Consider the following 23,069-nt stretch of genomic DNA (forward strand, 5'->3'; position numbering starts at 1 on the left):
AGCTGAGTATGTAGGGCTGACTTCATCAGGCTTTGAAGGAGGAGAAAGCCCCACATCTTGTCTCCTCAGGGTTGTCATGACCGTGTACTTACCCCTGGGTAAAAACCCACTTGCTTCTTGTGTTGGAGACAAGGATGAAGAAGTCAGTGTGGCTACAAGAAGCAGGAGGCAAAGCCATGTTTTCCCTACCCTGAATTAAACTGATGTAAAATCAAACCCCGGAGAGATCTCAGGCACTTGTCGCTGTGCTGCTCTGTGTGCTCCCTGTCACTGACATCCAGGGGGAATGGCAAATGCAGGCAGAACTTGTGCAAACTGAACGCGTGTTCTGGAAAGTGCCATTTCCAAACGTTGTTCTTTTCCCCACCATTTGATGGGGAAAGCGTTCAGGATGTAATATCCCTTCCCATTATTGGCTGGCTCTGTGTGTCTGTTGGCTTATTTGCAGCACTAGGAAGTGAAACAGAAATACAGTTTGTGTGGAGGCTTGAGATAGCTGCTGTGCTTTATCTGTGCTGTGGCAGGGGAAGAAAGCTAGCACGACATGAGAAATGACTGTGTAAGTGGTGCTGCACACAGCAAAGTTGGAGAGCTGAACCTTGACGAAAGAGGATGAGTTTAGAAGAGGGGATTTCAGTGGGGATCTTGTCTGGTGCATCAGGGTCATGCTCTGAAGTGTATAAACCACGTGTCTGTCTGGAAATGGTTATGATTTGTTCTATGGTAACATCTAAAAGATTCAGGTGGTGTCTTGGTCGTTTGTGGTTTGTGCTGTTTGAAATAGGCCTGTTCCAGTCAGGACAGAGGAGCTGGGCAAGAGGTTTCAGAAAGAGGGAGGATTGAAATGTCATTCCCAATGTCATCAGGAAGCCAAGAGCAGACCCCAGAGGTCTTTGTGATCCCTTCTGCGGTGGCTCCGGGAGCACACCACTCTCCTGCTATGTCCTACCACGCAGCTTTCCTAATGCCAATGGTTTTCCAAGGGTCTATCCACAGCCTTTTACATATGTGAGCTGCTGGCATTGCACAGACCCAGCTGGGATGTGTGGGGTGGCAATGGGTGTACGGGACACCCGTTCTGGGGTGTGCTGAGCCCAGCACAGACAGGCCAACCTCACCATCACGCACAGCTCTGGGCTGATGGGGGCAGGATGACGTGTTCTCAAAGCAGGAAAGTGATTTTTGAGGACACTGGAACAGCTGCTTCTAAACTGCTGAAACTGTATAAAGGCCTCACCTATGGTAATCCCTTCATGTTAATACAGCCTTTGTTCTTAACCTGCAATTCAGGGATGGGCTGGCGATGCTCTGCTGCTGGGATGCAATCCTTGGCCAGCCTCATGAGACATCCTGCCAGAAGAACACGGGAGGGACCAAGCTGCCATTCTCTTGGTGGCCATTTCTTATTGGCATTGTACAATGTGGTTGCTCCTGGGCTGGTGACATTGAGGAATGAAAGGCTGAATTCTGCTTTTCCTGCTGAGAGTCAGAAATAGATCTGGAGAGATGATGACTCACCTGTAACTGAGAGAAACTGAATGGCATCATCATGAGCCTTAACAGTTAAACCCTGATTCCACCTGCCAGGAAGAACAGACTCACAGGGCTGCTGAAGGCCAAAGTGAGCTGCAGACAGGGCCCAGCACATGGGAATCCTTCACTTTGTTAGTGGTTTGTATGTAAGGGCTTTTACACACATACCTGCTGTGATGTGGCAGCAGCACTGGTCCCTGCACGGAGGGATGGGGATGTGTGGATCAGCAGAGCTGGTGGTGGAGGCACAAGAAGCCCCCAGCCCCAAGGTCTGCTCCGTGCATGCGTACTCCTCCCTGTGACTTTCCCTGCAGTTCCCGGCCGGAGCAGAGATGATGTCAGAGTTGTCATGGCATCGGTATCTATGGAACCGGGATCATCATCACGGTGCTACGAAACCTCGCTCAGGAGCTGGTCCTGGAGCCGCGGGGGGGAACTCCCTTTGCTGTAATTGAGGGTTTCCCTCTGCAAGGTTCCTCTCTTTTTCCTCCTTCCTACTGGAAGAGGGAGCGGGGATGGGGCTTGGCCTCCTCCTGTCGCGGGACAGCTCTGGGTGCCTCCTTTCCTGCGTGAGGAAAGCAACAGCTTCAGCCCCACCAGCCTTCACCTCCCTTTTCTTGCACCAGTTAATGGGTACGTAGCAGCTTGCCTTGCAGTGAGGCAGCCGCCAAACCTCTCCCTCTGCCAGGCAACAGGCTGCTCTCATCCAAGGGCCTTGGGCAGGCTCCTGGTGGATCACCCCACTCCTGCTATGGGGCAGGAAGCCCTGCCTCCACTGAGGGCCTGCTGTGGGGCCCCCAAGGCCCTTGGCCTCCAGAAGAGGTGACAACAGCCCTTTCTGCTGCTGTCAGCAGTGACAGCAGTGGGCTGGGGTGGTGAAGGGGTGTTGATATGAGGAGAAGCAAGGTGCGCAGCGAGAGCAGGAGTGAGCTGAGCAGTGTGGTGCCCTCCCTGTGCTCCAGTCTGTGGCATGTCACTCCTGCCAATGGCCCACCAGGCTGTAGCCAGGTCCTTGCCATCACACAGTGATGCTGGCAACATCCCCCAACCCCTGGCCATAGCATGCTGTCCCCAGAAACAGCGCGGTGGCTGTGTCCGTATGATGGTTATCCTTGGGATAACACGGTGATCCTGCCTGCGGTGAGGTGTCCTGGCTGTACCGTGCTGTCCCCAGCCACAACACGGTGCCCGCGGCCGCAGCACGGCGATGCCCAGCGCTGTGCTGTGGTACCCACGGCCGCAGCTCGGGTGCGCGCACCTGCGGTTCCCCCCCCAGCCGGTGGGTGGTTCCTCCCTCTGCCCGCACGCGGCGCTGCGGACGAGCCCACGCGGTAGACGCGCGGGGGGGGAGGGAGGCCGGGCAGGCGCGCTGCCGGCGCGGGGCGCGCTCGGCTCGGCTCGGCTCGGCGCGGAGCGGAGCGGAGCGGGCGGCGGGGGAAGATGGAAGGAGCCTCCTTCGGAGCGGGCCGGGCGGGGGGAGCCATCGACCCCGTGGATTTCCTGAAGCAGCCGCAGACCATCCTCCGGGTGACGACCTGGGTGAGGCAGAACGGTCATCCCGGCCGGGAAACGGGGCCGCGGGGCTCGGCACCGGGCGTTGGGCAGTGCCCGGCATCCGGGCAGTGCACACTGCAGCGTGCGGTGCCCCTTGCGTTGGGCAGTGCCCGTGCAGCGTGCGGTGCCCATTGCAACACGCAGCGCTTGTGCAGCGCCCGTTGCAGTGTGCAGTGCTCGCGCCGTGTGCGGGGAGCAGGTATCGTGCAGCGTGCGGTGGTGCTGCAGGCGTGCGGCGCTGGTGCAGCCGTGGCGGGTGGTGCCCGACTGAGGGGCTCCCGGGGGTGTTTGCAGGGAGTTTCCTTGGGCAAGGTGCGGCGGGTGGATGTGCCGCTGCCCCTCACCAGGTCCGTCCCTGGTGCTTGAGGAATGAGGTCTAAATCGGGAGGCAGAGGACATTTTCCTTCCTTCCATGCTCTGTGCATATGTGTGTGTGACAGGAGAAATCCGGGAGCCAGCCCTGCCCAGCTCCCCCTGTTCTTCCACACGGATGTCATATTTTTTGGCTGTTTCCCATCTGAGTTCCTCCTGTAGAGCAGGAGGTTGGAATATGCTGTGCAGCAGCTCAGGGAAGGCTGTGCTCGGTGATGGTCTGTGAATAAGCAGCACAGGGAGCTGCACGCTGATTGCTCGCTGGGGCCGTGGTGCCCGAGGGGAAGGGCAGGCACTGGTTCTCCTCCCCAACCTGGCTTTTACCTGCTGGGATCTGCAGGTGTGTATGATTCCAGAGGTCGGCAATGCCGGGCCCTTCCCAAAAAACCCCAGTGCAAAGGGCCTAACTGGTGCCCACAGTAGCCGGCTCCTGGCTCCAGTGCTTGGCTGGAGGCTGAGGGTGAGCCAAGCTGGGCCTGGAGGGCTCATCCTCACCCATGTCACATCCCTCGGCCACCGCACTGGCTCTGTGTCACCCTCAGCAGTGCCACATGGAGGCAGGGAGCGAAGGAAAGGTGTGGGAGAAGGTGCTGCCCACCCGGCTCCCTCCTTCCCCCCAACCTGGCGGGCACATTTGGGGGTGCCCAAGTGAGGCCCTGTACAGCACAACATGGGAGCATGTGCTTATCTTTAAGCACGTGAGCAGTTCCAGCTGCAACCACATGCTTATTGTTAAACCACATGCTGAAATAGTGTGCATGGAGGCCAGTGTGCTCTCCAGAGCTTTGAGAAAGCCCCCATCCCCTTTACTGGAGAAGAACAGAAGGTCAGGTATGGATCTGGAGCATCCAGGTTGGGCTGGATGGGGTGTTTTGGGTAGGGTTTTGGGCACCTGGCTGCAGTTGTTTCCTAGAAGAATGGCCTCAGTCCAGAAAACTTGGTCTAGATCCACATGGATCCTTCTCCATCCCCCTTGAGTGGCAAACTGTTGGCAGTGGTGGTGGTTTGGGGTACAGTTAGATAAATTGTTGGCCTGCTGATGGTGAGTTAGGCCTCTCATAAAGAGCTCGTCATCCTTGTCATACAGGAGGGGATCTGCACTGCTGGGAAGCAGGAACAGAATATGGAATATAGAGATAAAAATTCCAGCTTAGAAAACATTCACACATACATTTGCTGGCTGATTTACTCAATGGCAAAGTCACTCGTTTCATGGTTCTGTGTTCACCAGAGAATTTACAGCTACAGAAACACACCAACTTAACTCCAAACACGTGCAGGGGCACTGGAGTGGGCAAATGTGGGATGAGCACTGTGCTGTCCCAAACATAAATGCAATATTTGGAGTTGGCTCCAAAGCCGCTGAGCTCAACGGGAGCATTTCTGCTGTTTTCAGTGGGCTGGGAGGATCAGGCTGGGGAAGCTCATGTTCAAAGCCATTAGGATCACTTTTCCCAGGTCTCACATGTGCTGGCAGATCTGTTGGGGACCCTTCTTCATCACCGCTTCAGCTTGGGGGTTCAGAGCCCTGGCTGGCCTTCACTCGGCTGCTGCAGTCCAGTTACCGGTGTCTTAAACCAGGCAGCCAAAAGGGTTTGCTGGTGAGGTCCCTGCTGCTGTTCTCTTCTGCCCTCACACCTGTAATTGCTGCCCTGGCAGAGCATGGCAGTGCCATGGCATGTGGCAGTGTCTGCTCCTTGTCACACCATGCCGGTGGCCGAGCCAGCAGCATGGACCAAAGTCCCCCTGGGATGCTTCCTTACTCACAAAGCAAACAGCAGCCTTCCCAGGTCGCTGCCTACCGTCACAGGGGAGATGGGCTGCCCGTGCCCACATGTGGCAGCCCTGGATGGTTATTCAGAAAGCTCTTGGCTGAGGCTTTGAGGATGACTGAGTTTAGGTGTTGGACTGGGTTTTCTTCATGTGGTTTTCCTTCCTGTGCTTTGTTGTTGCATCTTTTTAATCATGTTTAACCTGTGCAGTTAGATCAAATCTCAGAAACATAACCCTTGCTGTGCATAGGACATCATGTTCCTTTGGTGAGAAAAGGAGGGAGCTGAGATATCCTTGTTTGGGTGGGAGGACATCAGGACATGGTGACGGAGAACCACCATGAGGCTTTGGGGCGAGCCTCACCCACCTGATGTGAGCCACTCTGTGCCAATCTGGCCCATGGCCATTGCCGGGGTTTCACAATGAGCCACCACCAAAGGAGGGTCCAGCTCCATTTTGTGTCTCTGGAAGCTGTTTTGGGACCCCGGGCTCAGCCTTTGTGCTGGAACTAAGGAATCTAATCTAAGAGACTGGCAGGTGAATGGTGACTTCAGTGTGGAAGTCCCCAAATGTGAGCGACTGCAAGAGAGGATTCCTGATTCAACCACACTCGGCATCGTCTCCCTGACAGACAGAGTAATTCAGAGTATCTGCAGGGAAAAAAACCCTCCTGGCTTGAGCTGTAAAATCAAAAGCTGGAAAGAACCATGTAACAGTTCCTCATTCATCTCTTCCCCCTCCGTCTGATGCCGTTTGTCAGATGAAGATGTGATCACTCTTGTGGTTCCTTTTGAGACATTTTTTGCACAGCAAAACAAACTGGGTATTCATGAAGGATGCCCACAGGATCATGAGTTCCCTTTGCCGGGCCTACCAGGGCCAGTTGGGCTTTCCAAGTGGCCACGCAGCCTTGCAGAGGCGTTGTTCATTTAACGTAGGGTTAGGTTTGACTTTTAAAAGCAGTTCTGGAAAATATTCTAGTAGAGTAAATGCTTTCAGTGATTCCTGTAGGAGCAACAGCAAAAGCGTGGTGCCTGGTCCCATCAGTGCAGCCACGCTCACCAACCCGCTCCCTCCATGGAGCTCAGCATGAGATCAGGTCCTCATTTTGGAATCACAGAATCCCAGAGTGATTTGGGTTGGAAGAGACCTTAAAGCTCATCCAGCTCCAACCCCTGCCACGGGCAGGGACACCTTCCACTAGAGCAGGTTGCTCCAAGCCCCTGTGTCCAACCTGGCCTTGAACACTGCCAGGGATGGGGCAGCCACAGCTTCTCTGGGCACCCTGTGCCAGCGCCTCAGCACCCTCACAGGGAAGAGCTTCTGCCTCAGAGCTCATCTCAGTCTCCCCTCTGGCAGGTTAAAGCCATTCCCCTTGTCCTGTCCCTATAGGACCTTGTCCAAAGCTCCTCTCCAGGTTTCTCATAGCCCACCCTACAATCCAAATACTGAAGTATTTTCTTTAAAGCAGTTGTTTCTTGCTCCAATGTTGTTTCTTGCTCCCTGTTGACTTGCCCAGCTGGACAACCTTGCCTGCAATCAGCACATCAGCAGCCTGACCCATCTGCTGCTTTTTTCTCCTGTTTCTTAAAGTTGAATAAATCTGTAGTCCATCACCTGGATCACCGGAGAGAGCTTTTCCTGTGCAGTGTTTTATCTCATTGGGCCCAGTGTTTTGTTCAGGGTTTTCCTTGCAGCAGTCTGATGCTTTTAAAAGCAAAACCTTTATTAGGGGCCTGGACTAGAGCAGCCAGATCTGATTACTTGGCAGAGGCCTAGCAGCAGAGAGGCAGTCCCTGTAGCCTCTGATGTGCAGTAGGAGACTTTCATGACCAGAGGTTACTTGGGCTCAGGTCCAGCACAGTCTTTATGTGCTCAGCTCTGCGCTGATATTGGTCTCAGTCCATAATACAGCAGAGCGTTGCCTTTCAGCAAGGCAAATGTGCTTTGCTGAGTTGTGCCTTTGGTAAGGGATGTGCTGGGTGATGGTTTGGTGTATTAGGAATAGGTGGTGGTTCTTGGAGGAAGGGAGGGTGCTCTTTCCATCCTGGACCAGGTTTGTTTTGTTTCTCCAGAGGGATGGAGAAGGCAGTATGTGTGCTCATGGTCAGAGGTGTGTTTGGTTTTATCAGGAGCAGAAGAGCCAGGCAACAAAGAAAGAACATGGCTCCAGGATTGGAACTAAATGATCTTTAAGGTCCTTCCAACCCAAACCATTCTATGATTGTTAGTAGCCTGCACTCTCAGGCCACTTCTGGGCAGCTTCACCCCCAGGGTGAAGCTGCAGGAGCGCTGGTTTGAGGTGCTGTGGGGCAAACATTTGTGTTTGCAGGGCTACAACACACAGCTCTTTTGCAGGGTTGGAGTTGGAGCCTGGAAAGCTCTCCTGCTGGAGCAGATCTTGGAGTTCCACTCCAAGGAAACATCAATGAGAAATCCAAGGTGGGAATCTGGTGCTCAGATTGCATTGCTAGGTTAGAAACTTTGAATGGGTGCTCTCACCACGTTAGAAGAAGTAATTCAGTAAAACTCAGTCATGTGGTCATCAATATACACCCTTTCCCAGCTGATGGGCCTGGTAGGCACGTCCATAAATCTATTCCAACCAGCACCATACCCCCTCTTTCTGTGCCAGAAACCACGTCAGGTCTTTGCTTTGTGGTCTCATCCATAGCCCTTGTGGGAGATCTGGCAGTGCTCAAAGTAGTTCTTTAGTCTTCACACCCTCCAATAAATTATGCAGATCTGTGCTGGAAACGTCCCCATGACTGACAACTGCAAAGATAAACTGGAGAGGGACCCAGGACCCGGTTCCACCAGGATTTGAGCTTGGTGGGCGTTGAAGGAGGCTGGTCCTTTGCCAAGGGTCTAACTCATCCCTGAGTGGAGTATCTGCACAAGGTATGTGTGTGACTTCAGACAAGGGCTTAACTGGGGCATAAGCCATAAGGAAACGCTCAGTGCTAGGCAGGATTTGACCTTCATTGTCTTCCCTTCTCCTTTGGTAGCCCATCCTTCACTTGCTGGTGGTGGCTGGAGGAGGGCAGGGTGCTGAGCAGGGTGGCATCTGTCTCACTGATGCTCTCCTTACAGTGGTGAAGGATGGTACCAGCACCATTGAGTGTAAGCTACAGCAGAGGAGATTGACTGTGGATTATTTTCTTCATGCATTACAGTTCCTTGCTGTTGACGTTAATGGTTGCTTGGGTGTGTAATCAAAGCAAGGCTTTGCAGTCTCCTACATCCCCACACCTTCTGGTAATGCTTTTTATAGGTCCCAAATCCAAGTGCAGTGCATCAGCAGTGGAAACATCTCACCTTAAAATGGCTGACTGTTCACACGCTGAGGCTTTCAGCTTGTGCTCTCTTGTGTTACTTGCTTTTTGTTCTCCTTGTGGTGGCTCTGCTCAGACCTGGAGGTTTCCTGAAGCACATTTTAGGTGCTTGGGCTCCAGAAGGCTAAAAGCACCGGGGATGAAGAATGTGCATGTCCTGGGGTGCAGGCAGCTCAAGCCCCAGGAGGGAGCACAGATCTGTAAAGTATAATTACAGCAGTGAGCCAGGCAGCCAGGCCAGCACCTTCTTCCAGACGGTAGGAATCTGGTGCTGAGAAGGCAGATGCAGGTCTCCAGCTTCATGCACACCTAAAATGGTGTCTCCATCGTGGGGCACATGGGCATCCCCAGCACCCTGGGTTCCTGCGAGGGGCTCGTGGTAGTTGTGGGTCCAGACGCTGTGGCCACACAAGGAAACTGCCCTCTCGGGCTCCCCTTTCTCTTTTTTTAGGAGGAAAAGGATGAGATTTCACTGTCTCCCACTGCAGGGCTATCTGTGTATCTGTGCTGCTGACAGCCTGCCCACCGTGCTCCATCACCTCGCTGCCCTCCAGCGCAGCTCCTATGGGACATCCATCAGCATGGGACACCAGGCACTCGGTCACAGCCATTGCCAGAGAGGACAAAAGAGGCAAGAGGTCTTGCCTAAAATAGGGTGATGGGGGAAAATGGGAGGTGGGCAGCAAGAAAGGAGACAGGGTGAGATGCTCTTTTGTGTGGGTGAAGTGCAAGGCTTAATGGAAGGGATGGGAGAGGATGTTCCTCCTTCCCATCCCTCCTCACAGGTGAGTGCAGAGAGGAGCACTAATGCTCTGTGCCACTGGAGCTGCTGGAGCTTTGACACTGGGGAGGGCAGGATGTGACCAACCTGTACACCAGGCTGGAGACCTGGAACTGCAAGTGGGTTGATGTGAAAGCTTTGGCAGGGGAGATGCAGTTTCATACTGGGGTGCCTGGAGGTTATCCATGTTTTGCATCAGTCCGCCCAGCAAGAGGACTATTTATTGCTGGTTGTGTTGGGTTGTTCAGCTGGAAAACGGAGCATCCTGTGCGTGCTCAGGCTCCTTTGCAAGGCCTGTGAGATGTGGAAGCACCCCATGAGAAGGGGGACCGGGCTTGGGAGGGATGCAGCAGCTCACACAGCAGATGCCCCTGTGCTGTGCGTGCCAGCAGCCTTGGCACTGGGTCCATGCTGTCCCTGCCATGCCTGGTTGTGGGGACTGCAGTTTTGGGGACAGGCAGGAGGAGCGCCTCTGGAGAGCAGGATTTCTGCATCCTTGCTCACCCATAAAATCACTGGCAGTGGAAAATCTGACCTTGAATTTTCCCTTTCAAGTCTCTGATGTACTGGTGGGTGGGTTTGAGCAAGTGTGGTTTGTAGAGGTGGTTGGAGAAGGGTGTTTGTTTTGCATGAACCTTAAAATATGGTATGGGTTTTGTTTCCCCCTCCACCTACCCGCATTTTCTCAAAGTAGATTTGTTCCTCTATACTTAGAAGGACAACTCCAAATCTATTCTCATTAAAATGTTTTCCCAGCACCAGTTGGGTTTTTTATTGAAGAAAAGCTACAACATTTCAATCAGGAGAGAAAACCCATGGAAAGACTTGTTTGCACTGAAAAGCATGTTTTGACAGGAAGATTTCAGCCAGCGCTGATGTTTTGCATCTCACTGGTAGATTTGCATCTATCAAATGCACACTTGCAATTCGCTGCTATTTCGGCCTCCTGAGAAGAAGCCGCATGTCCCATGTTGCCTGTACCCAGTCAAGGGGGTGTCATGGGGAGGTGGCTCAGGTCATCTGGCAGCAAGAAGGGTGCTTTGCTTTGCAAAACACTCTGGAGTTGGAAGTTAAGCGGTGAAGCGTCTTATTTTATCCCATTTCTGGTAATAGTTGTGCTTGCATCCATCCCAGAAGTGCTCCTTGGACGTCCTCTGTTGACATCCCCATGTGTGCAAACCTGTGTGCAGGCAGCCAGGCACCCCTGTAATGTCCTTAATCAGTAATTTAATCCTTAATCTTTAATTTACCAGAGCCCTCCCTCACCCACTTGAAGCTGTGAGCTCTTGTAGGCACCTGAAAGCACAGAGAAATAGTCCAGTTAATCCTGGGAGGACTTGGAGAGGGGCTTTGGACAAGGGCCTGTAGGGACAGGACAAGGGGAATGGCTTTAACCTGCCAGAGGGGAGATTGAGATGAGCTCTGAGACAGAAGCTCTTCCCTGTGAGGGTGCTGAGGCGCTGGCACAGGGTGCCCAGAGAAGCTGTGGCTGCCCCATCCCTGGCAGTGTTCAAGGCCAGGTTGGACACAGGGGCTTGGAGCAACCTGCTCTGGTGGAAGGTGTCCCTGCCCATGGCAGGGGGTTGGAACTGGAGGAGCTTTAAGCTCCCTTCCAACACAAACCATGATGTGATTCTGTGCTTCTATGACTAAGTAAAACACTTAGTGTGCACTCGCAGAAGCTGACTACAAGTTCTCTGGCCTGCCAGAGAAACAATCCCATGGAATCAGAGGTTCTCAATTATTCATGTTTTCCAGAATCACATTATTTCTTCCAGGGCCTGTTTTATAAATGCTGCTGCTATTTCTGATGGTAAATAACAATTTTGCATTATTTATGAACAGATTTTTACAACTGCTGATATTACAGCTGCTGCCAAAGCACTGGGAAAATTATTATTACTGTTTATTGTTGTTTCTCCTTACAATGCAACCCTCTTGTTGTGAGCGTGGTGAGGATGATGTGCCCGTCGTGGTGTGACAGCTGAGTGCTCCTTGAGTGCAGCGCCAGCGAGGAAGAGGGTGCAAATGCAAGTGGGTGACTCAGGTTGTCATCAGGCTCACGGCTGGTGCTCAGAGCCGAGATGAGGTGGGCATGGACGGGAACAAGACCTGGGTCGTGGTTCCCATTCAGAGAGGGTTAAATTCTGGTTAAATTCAGAGAGGAGGGTCTGATTATCTCCTTGTGCAGCCGTGGAGAGGCCCACGGGATACACGTACTTTCTATCCCATGAGTTCTCCGGATGAAATCAAAGGCTGCACCTGAATTTTGCAGATGCACATTTGCAATCCCACTTCTCTAGGAGGGCATCATTCAAGAACAGGCTAACTGCTGGGGCTGAGGAGCATTTCCAGGGCTGAAACCCACTAAGCCCACTCCTGCTGCCCATCATGCAGGTAGGGATGCGTGCTCGCCTCTGCCAGGCTGGAGATGCTGATCCCCTCGGCTAAGCAGGCCATGGTGAGAAGGGCACGCTTGCAGGAGCTGCTGCACGCTGGGGTAGGAGGTACTCCAGAGCCTGCTGCTTCTGCTCATCGTTTATTTCAGGTGACACCCTACGGAGAAAAAAGATACCCCTCACCAATCCCTTCACATTTCACTAGTTCGGTCCCTTGCAGATCCATTTGTTTGTTCTCCAGTTTGGAGGAGACTCAGTGGAGATGGTCTGAGGCGTGTTTGCCAATGGGACACTCACGTTTGTTAGTAGCTTCAGACAGAAGAAGCTGTGGCCCAGCCTCACCCCAGCACTGGAAGGAGTTTAGAGGAGAGAAATCTGAATGAAATCCTCCGGGGCAGGCAGGAGGGAGACATTTGGCATGTGCTTGGGAGTAAATATCTATCACAGCGTTATGTTAAAGAGCTTTCTGAAGGGTTTGCTCACAGTGGCTTCTGCTAACGCTGTACTTTGAGGAGCGCAGGGCTGCAGGAAGTGGCCCATGGCCGGACATCAGCCCCGAGATGCAGGTGACTTTGCAAAGGCCACCAACTGCACTTTATCATGTGGCTCTTCTGCCTCTGTCTCGGTCTCGTGCACCTCATGTCGTGCTGTTCCTGCAGCAGATGCAGCGGGGTGTCCAGAGCAGGAGCTACATCATACCCCAAAGCCCACGTTCCCGGGGGTGTCCTGCGGGAGCCTCTTATCTCCCCGCCTGCGTACGAGGCCTCCAGCTGTGTCCTGCAGGGATGCGGGGAGCCGGTGCTGGCAGCGAGGGATGAGCTCAGAGGTTCCCAGCTTGCGGGAGGGGTGTCTGCAGCCTGGCTCCCTCCCTGCTCACAGCATGGAAATCCAGCAGCGGCGCAGCTTGAACGGAGCAGGCTCCAGAGCAAATCCTAATGCAGCTGCTCCCGCGGCTTCCGCTTGCTGCCGGTGCTGTTGGGAGATAAGGGAATTACTTCAGCATGCAGCATCAGCATCGGTATTAGTTTAGGCTCCTTCCTGCCTGCAGGGATGTGAAACACCCTCAGGTCCCAGCGGTGGGACCACCAGCAACGCCTCTGTCCCTCTCAGGGCCAAAACCAGGATAATGGATGCAGACGCTGCATCCTTCAACCCCTGCTGAGCCAGGTGAGAAAACATAGGGTCAGCTGGGTTGGAAAAGACCTTTAAGATCATCAAGTCCAACCATTATTGCCCTGTGATTCACAGGGCAGCCTGTCCCTCTGCCCCACTGCACTGAGTGTGCTGCTCCCATCTCCCCAAACTGCCATGTCCTTGTCCCCTCTGTGCCAGGCATCCAGCCCTTCCCTGGGTCAGCCTGCAGCTCAGTCATCCTCTGTAACTTCATTTCTCCCTGCTCTGCAGTGACACAAGGGGGTTTATTGAGCACAGCCTGACGGTGGAGAGCAGCACAAGCAGAGATCTGGCCCATCTATTTATTTTTTCCCTCCCCAGCCTGTCTGGAGAACATCTCTTAAAATACCCTGCAAATGAAGCCACTGAAAGGCAGACAGGCTCGCAGAGAAGGAAGACCTTGGTACCATCCACCAGCTCATTCATCAGGGCCACCAACCAGACGAGCGTCAGGATCTGTCTAACAAATGCCACGTTGCCATGGAGGCAAAGACAAGATTGAATCCAATTACGTTGCTGTTGGAAAACAGAGTTCAATGTAAGCGGCAGCAAGTTGTGTTTTCTCCTTCCTCCTGCAGATCTTCTCCATCGTGGTGTTTGGCTCCATCGTGAACGAGTGCTACGTGAACAAGGACAGCCATACCCCCGTGCTGCACTGCATCTTCAACGAGAATGAGAGTGCCTGCAGCTACGGCATCGCCGTTGGCATCATCGCCTTCTTTGGCTGCATCTTCTTCTTTGTGGTGGACCTCTACTTCCAGCAGATCAGCAGCGTGAAGGACCGCAAACGGGCCGTCCTGCTGGACCTCGGCTTTTCAGGTACCTCTGGCTTTGCTGCCTTGTGAAGGATGATGCTGGCTCCGTGGGCAGTGTGGGGTCGTTGCTGTGCCCTGCAGCTCCATGCTTGAGTCCTCCCCTCTCCTCCCATGGCAGCACTCAGCTGGGGAGAACAGGGCTGGCACATGGGTTGTCCCATCCAGCCGTGAGCTCAGAGGCAGCAGCGAGGCAGCCGGTGTGTGGTGGCTTGGGGACAGTGGGGTATCCCGCTTGTTGTGTCACTTCTGGCTGCATTTGGTGAGGCCACCCAGAGAAGTGAGGCTTGGTGGTGGCATCTCGGAGACCAGACAGGGCATTTACCCTCCCGCACCCCTGTTTCTGGCTCAAGCAAATGTTGTTTCATCGGTTACATCTGGGTCTGTTTTCACTTTGTGCATGTGTGGTTTGGAACAAAGCAAGAACACTCCATACCCCTGCAATCCCTCACTGCCTCCAGGACTGTGGGGTGCAGGTGGGTCTGGGGCTCCCAAAGGCTGGCACAGATCTTCTGTGCTGTCCTGAGCCCCTTGGCCGGGGGCTTATCCATGCAGGATGCCTTGAGCCTCCGCTTGGCTGCTGGGGGAATTACCTGCCTGAGCTTGCAGCCGATGTTCTCTGTTTTCAGGCTCTGATGTTAGCAAAGTCTGAAGGTGATTTATCCAGCACAAGCGTTGCTCGTGGCTCTCTGGTCCCAGATGAAAACATCCGTCATCACCTCCCTGCGCTCACCTCTTGTTAAGGATGTTCTCTCCTTGCTGGAAGGCTCATTTCCACAGTGCTGGAGCGCCGGCATCCAGCTCTTGTTAGAGGATATTTACAGCCCCTTCCATGGGGCTCAGTGCCTGCAACCCTTTGATTCAGATGGAAGGGGAACATCACATCCATCTTGTGGCTGATGCTGCGTGTTGTGGTGCGAGGATCCCGCCTTCCCCCTCCTCACAGCCCTTCTCTCCCCTGCCAGGCGTGCGGGAATGGCACCGCGCTCAGTCTCTGCCTCCTTTCTCTTTGGTGCTTGCCGTGCACGGGGTGTGTATTTGCAGCTTCAGCCCTGCAAAGGTGCTGGTGTGTTGTGCAGGGGTTGTGCTCTGCCGTGGGGCCGGGCTGCAGCACTGCACCAGTGTTGGGTGTGCAGAGAGCCCTGTAACCCACACGGGATGTGGATGCACTCATGCGTCTTCTATCGGACTTAGGAACAACTGGCAAGATCAAGGGGAATAAAGGAAGCTTCTTTCCTCTCCATGCAGTCAGACTGTGCTTTGCAGCCGCCTGCCCCATGGGACTGGCAGTGTGGCTGCTCATCCTGATGTGCTGATGATCCTTAGGGAAGGTGCTGGGTTGCTCAGCATCCTGCCTGACGGTGCCTGAACACCCAGGATCAGCACACGGGGCTGAAGCACATCCCTTTGTGCCGGAGGTGCTCAGGAAAGCTGGAGAGCCTTGAAACAGCATCATGGAAAGCTCCAGGTTGTGCTGCTCCTCTTCCCGGTGCTGGAAAGCATCACTGCTCCTTACACTTGTGTGCCTGCGGCTTGCTTCTCGACTCGTTTCCTGAGCTCCTTGGCAGTGCTGCAGGCTGGTGATTGAATTAGGGGAGCTGCAGCCCTATCTTGCTCAGCCAGATTTGCTTCCAGTAAGGAGTCATCCCAGAGAGGTTTTGCTCAGTCCCGCAGAGCCCAGGGAGGCTGAGGACAGGAGGGCAGCAGGGATGAGCAGAGCTCTGGCACACGAAGCCTGTGTGTCCCTCAGCTCCATGGGCAGCCCTGCACATCCCTGCCCCAGGGAATGGCACACAACGAGCTGTGCTCCTGGGATGCACTGACATCCCGTGGTCACTTGTGATCCCTGTGTTGGGAGCAGGGATTAATCCCATCCTGTCCATATTCCCGGGTGGTTGTTACTTGCCTGTTTAGAAGCTCTCTGGCTGTGTCCTTGCACCAAGGCATGGCCCAGCACAGAAGAGCTGTAAAGCCATCTCCTGCTGGTGCTGCTCGCAGGAGCACAGGCTTCCTCCTGGGCGAGGTTTGCAGTATCCAGTGCAAAGTCTTTAAGGAACAGGGAACAGAGGGAATGGTGGGTTGGCACACTGGGGTGCTGGAACAGAGTTGGTAGCACCTTGATGTCAGTGAGCGGGCTGAGATCCCACAGACTGAGAGGACCCCATGTCCAAAGAGGCTGTGCTGTTCCTGCAGGGATCAGGTTGAGATGCAGGCAAGCTAACCTTCAAGCAGGCAACACACTGGGCGACCTTACAAGGTTCCTTCCATCCCTATTTTTCCAGCAATTGCAAATCAGCCTCTTTAAAACAGCTCCTTTTGGGCCACCACAGGCCAAGGCACCCACGATCACTGCTGCTGTTTGGAAATGTTGATGGCAGGGTGTTTGTGCCCCAGCAAACCGGGTGCTGGCAGCAGGGCAGGCGCTGGGCAGGGACAGCACCGACCAGCTCTGTTCTCTTTCAGGTTTCTTGTCCTTCCTGTGGTTTGTAGCCTTCTGCTTCCTTGCAAACCAGTGGCAAAGGACAACAATGAGCAGAGGGGTTTCGCAAGGAGCAGACGCTGCCCGGGCAGCCATCACCTTCTCCTTCTTCTCCATCATCGTCTGGGTAAGTTCAGCTTCAGAGCTAAGGTGGGACGGGGAGAAACAAAACCTGCTCTGGGCTCAGTGCTGGGAGGAGGAACCTGGGGCTTGGTTTGGAGAAGTGAGTCCTGGTGGGCAGCGAGGGGCTGTTTTGAGGAAACCTGTGGTGCCTCCAAATAGAGATGAAACTTGTGGTTTCTTACCCGGGAAGGTCAGCTCAGTCCCCTCTCACTGGGGATTTCCACACTTCCCCTTCTCCTGCAGCTGGTGAGTTGTGTTCCCATTGAAAACGTGTCACCAGCCACGAGCTGCCCTCATTTCGGGGCCCTGGGGGCTACTTGGTTGGAACCAAATGAGTCCCCAGGAGCAGATCACTGCAGTGAGCTGCTCTCATGGGATGGCAGCAGGATTTGGGGAGGTCTCAGCCCATCAGCTCACCCTCAGGGGAAGCCAGGCTGGTTCCTGCTGTCAGGACTTGCAGAAACCCCTTTTGCTCCCACTTTTTGGCTCTGTGCACCCCAAGTGGCAGAGGGACATCTGCCACGGGTGCAAAACCCTGCAGGGCCCCTTGCCCACAGCTGCTGTGGCACTGGGGGGTGCCCGCATTGCTTGGGGGGCTGCATGTGGAGAAGCAGGGGTGGCCTCCATCCCTCTCCTCCGGCTTTTCATGGGCAGAGAGCACCCAAGATGGGCACCAATTCCACATTGCCTTAAAGGAATTGGGCAAAAGCCAGCCTGAGGCTTTCCAGCAGCAGGCCTGGCTCCAGTTACTCACCAGTTTACCTGCTCCTTGCTCTGTTATTACCCAGCTAAACCTCTTTCAATCCCAGCTCCCCCACAGCTCTTCTCCATCGCTGCATTGCATCCCCCAGGGACCAGGGTGGGATGTTCTGCTCCATCCCATCAGCATCCGCTCCCACCCCAGGGAGGGCACTGGGGGTGCTGGTCCCCTGCTGCCAGCATGGGGGATGTCTGGGATGTGTGGACACAGCAGCAGCCCCTCCGCTGGTGCCATGAATAAAGCCGGGAGCAGTGTGGGACCGGTAGGTGGCACACAGCCAGTGCCTGCCCCCCTGGCACCAGTGCCAGCAGGGCAGTGGGCTCAGGGCAGCGGTTGGGAGCTGCTCTCAGTGTCTGCGGGTGGGTTTTTTCCACCTCCTGAGCCCCATCCTTTATAAACTAATTGAATCGTTAATGAAACCTCCTGGCCTGGGCTGAGCGCGGTGTGCTCACAGCTCTGCCACCGCAGCTCCCACCCTTGGCGACCTCAATTCCAGCAACCTGGAAGAGGGTGAAGGAGTCTCGGCAGAACTGACCTATTTTGCTTTCCCTCCCCGCAGCAGATGGGGTTATTGGTGCCAAATCTGCACAGGCAGGGACAGGCAGAGCTTTGGGGTCAACCTGTCACATAGAAATGGCTTCTTTAGCAGTAAGGGCTGTGGTTTGGGGTTGGTTTAGCTCTTGGCTATAACGGAGCGGGGCCAGCAGCCGCCTGGGGTGTTCAGATGTGCTCGGAGCTTTGTAGAGAGCTGGAGGATCATGGAATCATGGAATGGTTTGGGTTGGAAGGGACCTTCAAAGCTCATCTAGTCCAACCCCCTGCAATGAGCAGGGACATCTTCAACTACATCAGGTTGCCCAGAACCACATCCAGCCTGGCCTTGGATGTCTCCAGGGATGGTGCATCCAGCACCTCCCTGGACAACCTCTGCCAGTGTTTTACCACCCTCAGTGTAAAGAACTTTTCCCTCACATCCACCCTGAATCTCCCTCTTCTAGTTTAAAACCATCACCCCTCATCCTGTCTTAACAGGCCCTGCTCAAAAGTCTCTCCCCATCTTTCTTATAGGCACCTTTTAAGAACTAAAAGGCTGCAGTAAGGTCTTCCCAGAACGTGCGGTCCTGGGGGATGCAGGATCCTGGAGGGGATGCAGGGTCCTGGGGAATGCAGGATCCTGGAGGGGATGCAGGGTCCTGGGGAATGCAGGATCCTGGAGGGGATGCAGGGTCCTGGGGAATGCAGGATCCTGGAGGGGATGCAGGGTCCTGGGGGACGCAGGATCCAGGGGAGATGCGGGGTCTGGGGGGGATGCAGGATCCTGGGGGGGGATGTGGGGTTTGGGGGGGGAATGTGGGGTCCTGCGGGATGCAGGATCCTGGGGGGGGCCGTGGGCTCCATCCGCCCTGACCCTTCCCCATCCCTTCAGGTGGCGCTGGCGGTGAAGGCGCTGCAGAGATACCGCCTGGGGACGGACATGTCGCTCTTCGCCACGGATCAGTTCGGCGCCGAGCCCGGCGCTCCCTACCCCGGCTACCCCAGCGGCAGCGGCGTGGAGAGCACAGACACCTACCAGAGCCCCCCCTTCACCGAGACCTTAGACGCCAACCCGAAAGGTTACCAAGTGCCAGCGTACTGAGGGGCGAGTCCTGCGGTGCCGTACCCTGAGCCGGTCGATTGCAAATGTATTCAGTCCCATTTCCTTCATGTGGCAAGTCAGTGCTGGGTTCCTTACTATTAGCTAGTTGTGCAGTGGGTTCTGTACAGTGGTATTGGTTCTTGTCTTACCTGTCCAAGGGTTTTATAAAAGCAGTGTTCCCTCTAAGTCAGAAGGAAGGAAGGAAGGTTGCTACCACATCACCTTCACGTGGCGAAAGATGAGGAAATCTTCTATCTGTGAGGCTTGGCAGCGGGCTGTGCCTGGGATACCTTTTCCTGTCCAACACAGTAGCTGAGGAGTTGTTATTTATCTCGTTCTTCCAGAGCTAACACAGGATCTCGTGGTGGTGAAGGCGGGTGAGCTCCGTGCTGCTCCCACCGCAGAGCTCTCCTGTACACGTTCCGTGGCAAGTGCCAAACTCACCGAGAGATAAGTGGTGTCTGTGTTACTTGTATTTGTATATATTTGCTGTACAAAATAATCTCCACACAAGCGTTGCAACCTTAGTTTAGGATGCAAAGGGCATGCGGCAGGTTGGGGTTATGGGGAATATCCCAATTGCTTCTGCGCTTCAGCAGGGTTCTGGTTGAGGATGGAAAAAGTGACTGTTGGCAACTGGAAACCGGTTCAGCAATAGTTGGCTGCTAGTTAGGAATAGCCTTTTCTCAGCAGAAAATAGCTGTGTGCTGCAGTTCCATTTCTTCCCCGAGGGGCTGGGACAGTTTGTAGATGTACTAATGGTTTCTGTTTGGCAACGCAGAGCACTCACTGTGCTCCAGCCCAGAGCTGCCAGCACAAAGAGCCTCCACAGCTCAAAGCCCAAAGCAATTAGGAGCAGTCTTGAACTTGTGTTTTTATGCTGGGAGCAGCCACTGTTTGCTGTCAGCTGCAGCAGAACCTCAGGTGTGAACGTTCCTTGTGCCCTTGTCTCTAGAAATGAGGAATTCAGGTGGAGAATTGGAAAGGCTTTCGAGGCTGATGGAGTCCATTGTGAGGGGACTCTGTGTTTGAAAGTAGTGGGAGAAGAGAGGGAATGAAAAGCTCCCAGGAAAGAGGCTCAGATTTGGATTCAGCTGCAAAATTCCTGCCTTGGCAAGTGTGTAAACCCCAGTAGGTCTGTGTCAGTACCCTGCCTGCTCTCCCTTCCTGCTCTCCCTCCTGCTTTCCCAGCCTCTCTCCCTGCCTGACCGGAGGCTGTTTGTCGCTAAGGACTGAGCAGAGGAGCTGAAACTTGAATTCCAGCCCCATCCTTAGAGGCCCTTCACACGGGCAGGAGCCGTGTGCTGCTTCCTGACCTGGTGAGCACCGGCCCCAGCTCTCCCTGCAGCAGGTTTTTGGTCATCATCAGCTCTTTTCTGCTGCTGAATTGCAGATCGATGCATCCATTAACAACAGCGACTCTCATCACGAGGGGTCATTGTCGGGGACCAAGTGCGTTCCTTGAGCACTGTTCAGGCCGGGTTAAATGTGCATTTCCAGCCAGGCTGGTGCTGAGCTCCTCCCGGATGGCGCCGGAGCCACACCAGGGTTTTCCAGGCAGCACTTCCCAACAGGACACTCCTCCCGCGCCGCTGCAGCCTCCCCACGTGTGGTGGCACTGAGCGGTCCCCACCATGGGCTTTCCCCCCAGTGACAGCAGAGGAGGTGCCTCATGCTCTGGAGAAGCTTTGCACCCACTTGGAGGTCCAAAAGCTATTGGGGTACGTTGGGCTGAGCCCCTGTGGCAGAGGCAGGAGCGTGAGCAGGGGATGCTGCTCTGCTTTGTCACAGGTGTCCCTAATGCAAGGGGCAAGGAAGAGGTGAGCGGTGCCAGATCCTTGCATGAAGCAGACCAGGGACACCCAAACCCCAATATTCTATAACCCTAAATAAACCCTAAATATAACCCTAAATAAAGGGTCCATCCAAACGGGACCCTTTGGATGTTTCTAGAGTCAGATTCGCTGGGAGATAAAGAGAGGCAAAGGGGTTTCTTTAATACAGGGTACGGTAGAACTGTAGCAATATTTTCCTTAGAGGGAACACTGACATTTTAGCAGCACAACCAGTAACTTGTGTTAATATTTTAGCAACAATATAATCAATTTAAATGTTTAAATTGATTGTACGTGAGATAATGTCTGTTCAGTACATTGTATTTTTTCTAACTATATAACTGTTCCAGAGTTTCCTTGTAACCGTAAAGAACTAAAGCTCTGTCTGAGTGCGGGACGTGTCCTGCCCCCTGGTGTACCCATGCTGAATATTACAAGCTCTGAATGTACGCACCGAGGCCTGCGTTGCCTTTCTTTCCTCCCCCCCCGCTCCCACCCGCCGCCGGTGGGGACCAGAAGGGACACACACACCCCCCCCGCGAACGCTCTTGTGCCACCACTGACCTTGGGAGCAGCAGCGGTGACATGGGGACGACTTCATCCCGAGGAGGTGGTCTGCGGCCAGCAGCTTCCCCCAGCTCCCCAGGGGCAGTATTTAACTACCTTTAAGTTGCAGTAAGGACGTGGATGTGTTTTGCTGGCAGGAGAAGAGGATGAGGAGAAGGAGGAAGGGGGTTGAGCGCCCCAAGAGCAGCAGGAAAGCAGGATTACTCCTTGATTAAATGAGAGCTGGGAATAACGTGTCCAGCCGCATCAACAGGCACCTCGAGGAAGCATAACCCTGCAAAACATCAGTCCGTGTCAGTGCAGGGGACAGCATCCCAGGCAGGTATACGGGAAGCACCAGGCTGCTCTGCAGGCAGCAGGAACAGGCAGGCAGCCCACAGCTGGTGTGTATTTCCCAGGCAGCAGCGATGGGTTCAGCCCGTTGAGGCTCTGAGCCAGGCAGGACGGGACAGGCCGTCACCAACGTGGTACCACAACACCCCCCTTGCACGGAATCCTCCTTCCAGGCTCTCCATGAGTTCCCGCAGCACCCACGTCTGCAGTGCTGGGTGTTGCTGTCACCCATCGGCGTGTTGTGACCTGTCAGGCAGACCAGTGTGCACAGGTACAGCCTGTGACCAAACACAGAGTCAGAGCCGGAGCCATCGCTGTGGTAACTGCAGTGTAATATTTGGGGTGCAAGTGTGTGTAACATCAGTCTCTGTAATTCCTTCTCCCCTTTCTCCCAGCTCTGCACACTCGCATTGGCACAGCGGTGCTGGCTGCCTTGGCACCATCCAGACCACAGCCTAAAGGCACACCAGGGCTGTGCTGTCCCACAGCCCCTTGGTTCTCCTGGAGCTCTGCAGCTTGCTGAGACAGGGCTGTGCTGCTCTTAGGCCAGGTACTGAGCTGCTGCCCGGTGCTGGTGCTGAGCTCGGGCATCAGGAATAGAGTTCAAACCAGGCTGGACCTTCCCTGCAGGTAGATCTGCCAAATGGCCTCGTGCTGGGAGGCTCTGGTGTGACAACACACACTCCTCAGCCCCAAAGTTAACCACAGCACGGGCTTTGTGTGTTTATTTTAAGCATATTAAGAGATTTGAAAGAATTGGATTTTTTTCCTGACATTTTAAGCTATTCCTACTGAGGTGGAAGCTTTGCTTGGCTGAGAACTTCGTGAACTCCTGCGCGAGATGGTTCTGTACCACACGGTTTGAGCAGACCCTCCTTGCTGTCGTGCCTACAGGCCACTGGGCTTTCACCGCCTGCACCCTTTGCAGGAGGAGTTTCCCATCAGCTCAGTGATGATTCCAGCGTTTCCCTTCCGTTTCTGTTGACCAGCAATTCCTTATGGGAGGATTCTCAGCCTCCTCCCTCTGCAGCCATCCCCCAGCGGCTGCAAGGTCACTTAAACAACGCTAAGCCAAGAGCAGTAGTGGTCCGATCCTTAGGAAATCACATCCTGACTGTGGTGGGATCAATACTTCCCTCAGGAAAAGCTCCTGGAGGTAGTTGTAGGCTTCCTTCCAGCCTTTGCTTTCCCAAAGTGTGCCAGGAAAGCAGCCAGGGCTGCTCCTGCTCCTTCCTCATGCTCCTCTAGACATTGGAACCTGTGTGTGGCACAACAGCCTCTCCCACCCGCAGCGAGGCTCAGGGTCAGCCCTCGCTGCATCGACCTGAACCCCAAGTTCAGCTGCTGGTACGTAGCTGCAAGAGGCATTTAAACCTCCCCTTCCTCCCGAGTTTTCCCATCAAACCGATACCAAACGGGGTTTGCAGATCCCTCTGGCTGAGCAGACCGCTTCCAGGAGGTGCAGTTGTCACTAACCTTACGTGTGCTGTAGTAGCAAGTGGGCTGTGTATGGAACTAAGTTACAAATGTTTACAACTTTTGTATATATTATATATATATATAAAACTATCTTTTGAGAGAACAAGCTGTGATGATGGATTTCC

At 54.3% G+C, this 23,069-nt stretch overlaps 1 protein-coding gene across 1 annotated transcript; it reads left to right on the forward strand.

Moving 5' to 3' along the window:
- Positions 1 to 2,778: 2,778 nt before the first annotated feature.
- On the forward strand, positions 2,779 to 21,023 carry SYNGR3 (synaptogyrin 3). Its single transcript, XM_030485107.1, has 4 exons — positions 2,779 to 3,072; positions 13,499 to 13,739; positions 16,196 to 16,338; positions 18,521 to 21,023. Exons 1-4 carry the CDS (start codon positions 2,974 to 2,976, stop codon positions 18,728 to 18,730), a joined length of 693 nt encoding a protein of 230 aa, XP_030340967.1. The 5' UTR covers positions 2,779 to 2,973; the 3' UTR covers positions 18,731 to 21,023.
- Positions 21,024 to 23,069: the final 2,046 nt, after the last annotated feature.

The sequence above is a fragment of the Strigops habroptila genome, chromosome 4, assembly GCF_004027225.2.
Source record: "Strigops habroptila isolate Jane chromosome 4, bStrHab1.2.pri, whole genome shotgun sequence".
Taxonomy (NCBI): domain Eukaryota; kingdom Metazoa; phylum Chordata; class Aves; order Psittaciformes; family Psittacidae; genus Strigops; species Strigops habroptila.

Bases quoted from the DNA above. Each gene is read 5' to 3' on its own strand.
- SYNGR3 (XM_030485107.1), top strand. From the start codon at position 2,974: ATGGAAGGAGCCTCCTTCGGAGCGGGCCGGGCGGGGGGAGCCATCGAC. The intron at 13,740-16,195 runs GTACCTCTGGCT...GTTCTCTTTCAG, and splicing joins GCTGGACCTCGGCTTTTCAG to GTTTCTTGTCCTTCCTGTGG. The intron at 16,339-18,520 runs GTAAGTTCAGCT...CCATCCCTTCAG, and splicing joins TCTTCTCCATCATCGTCTGG to GTGGCGCTGGCGGTGAAGGC.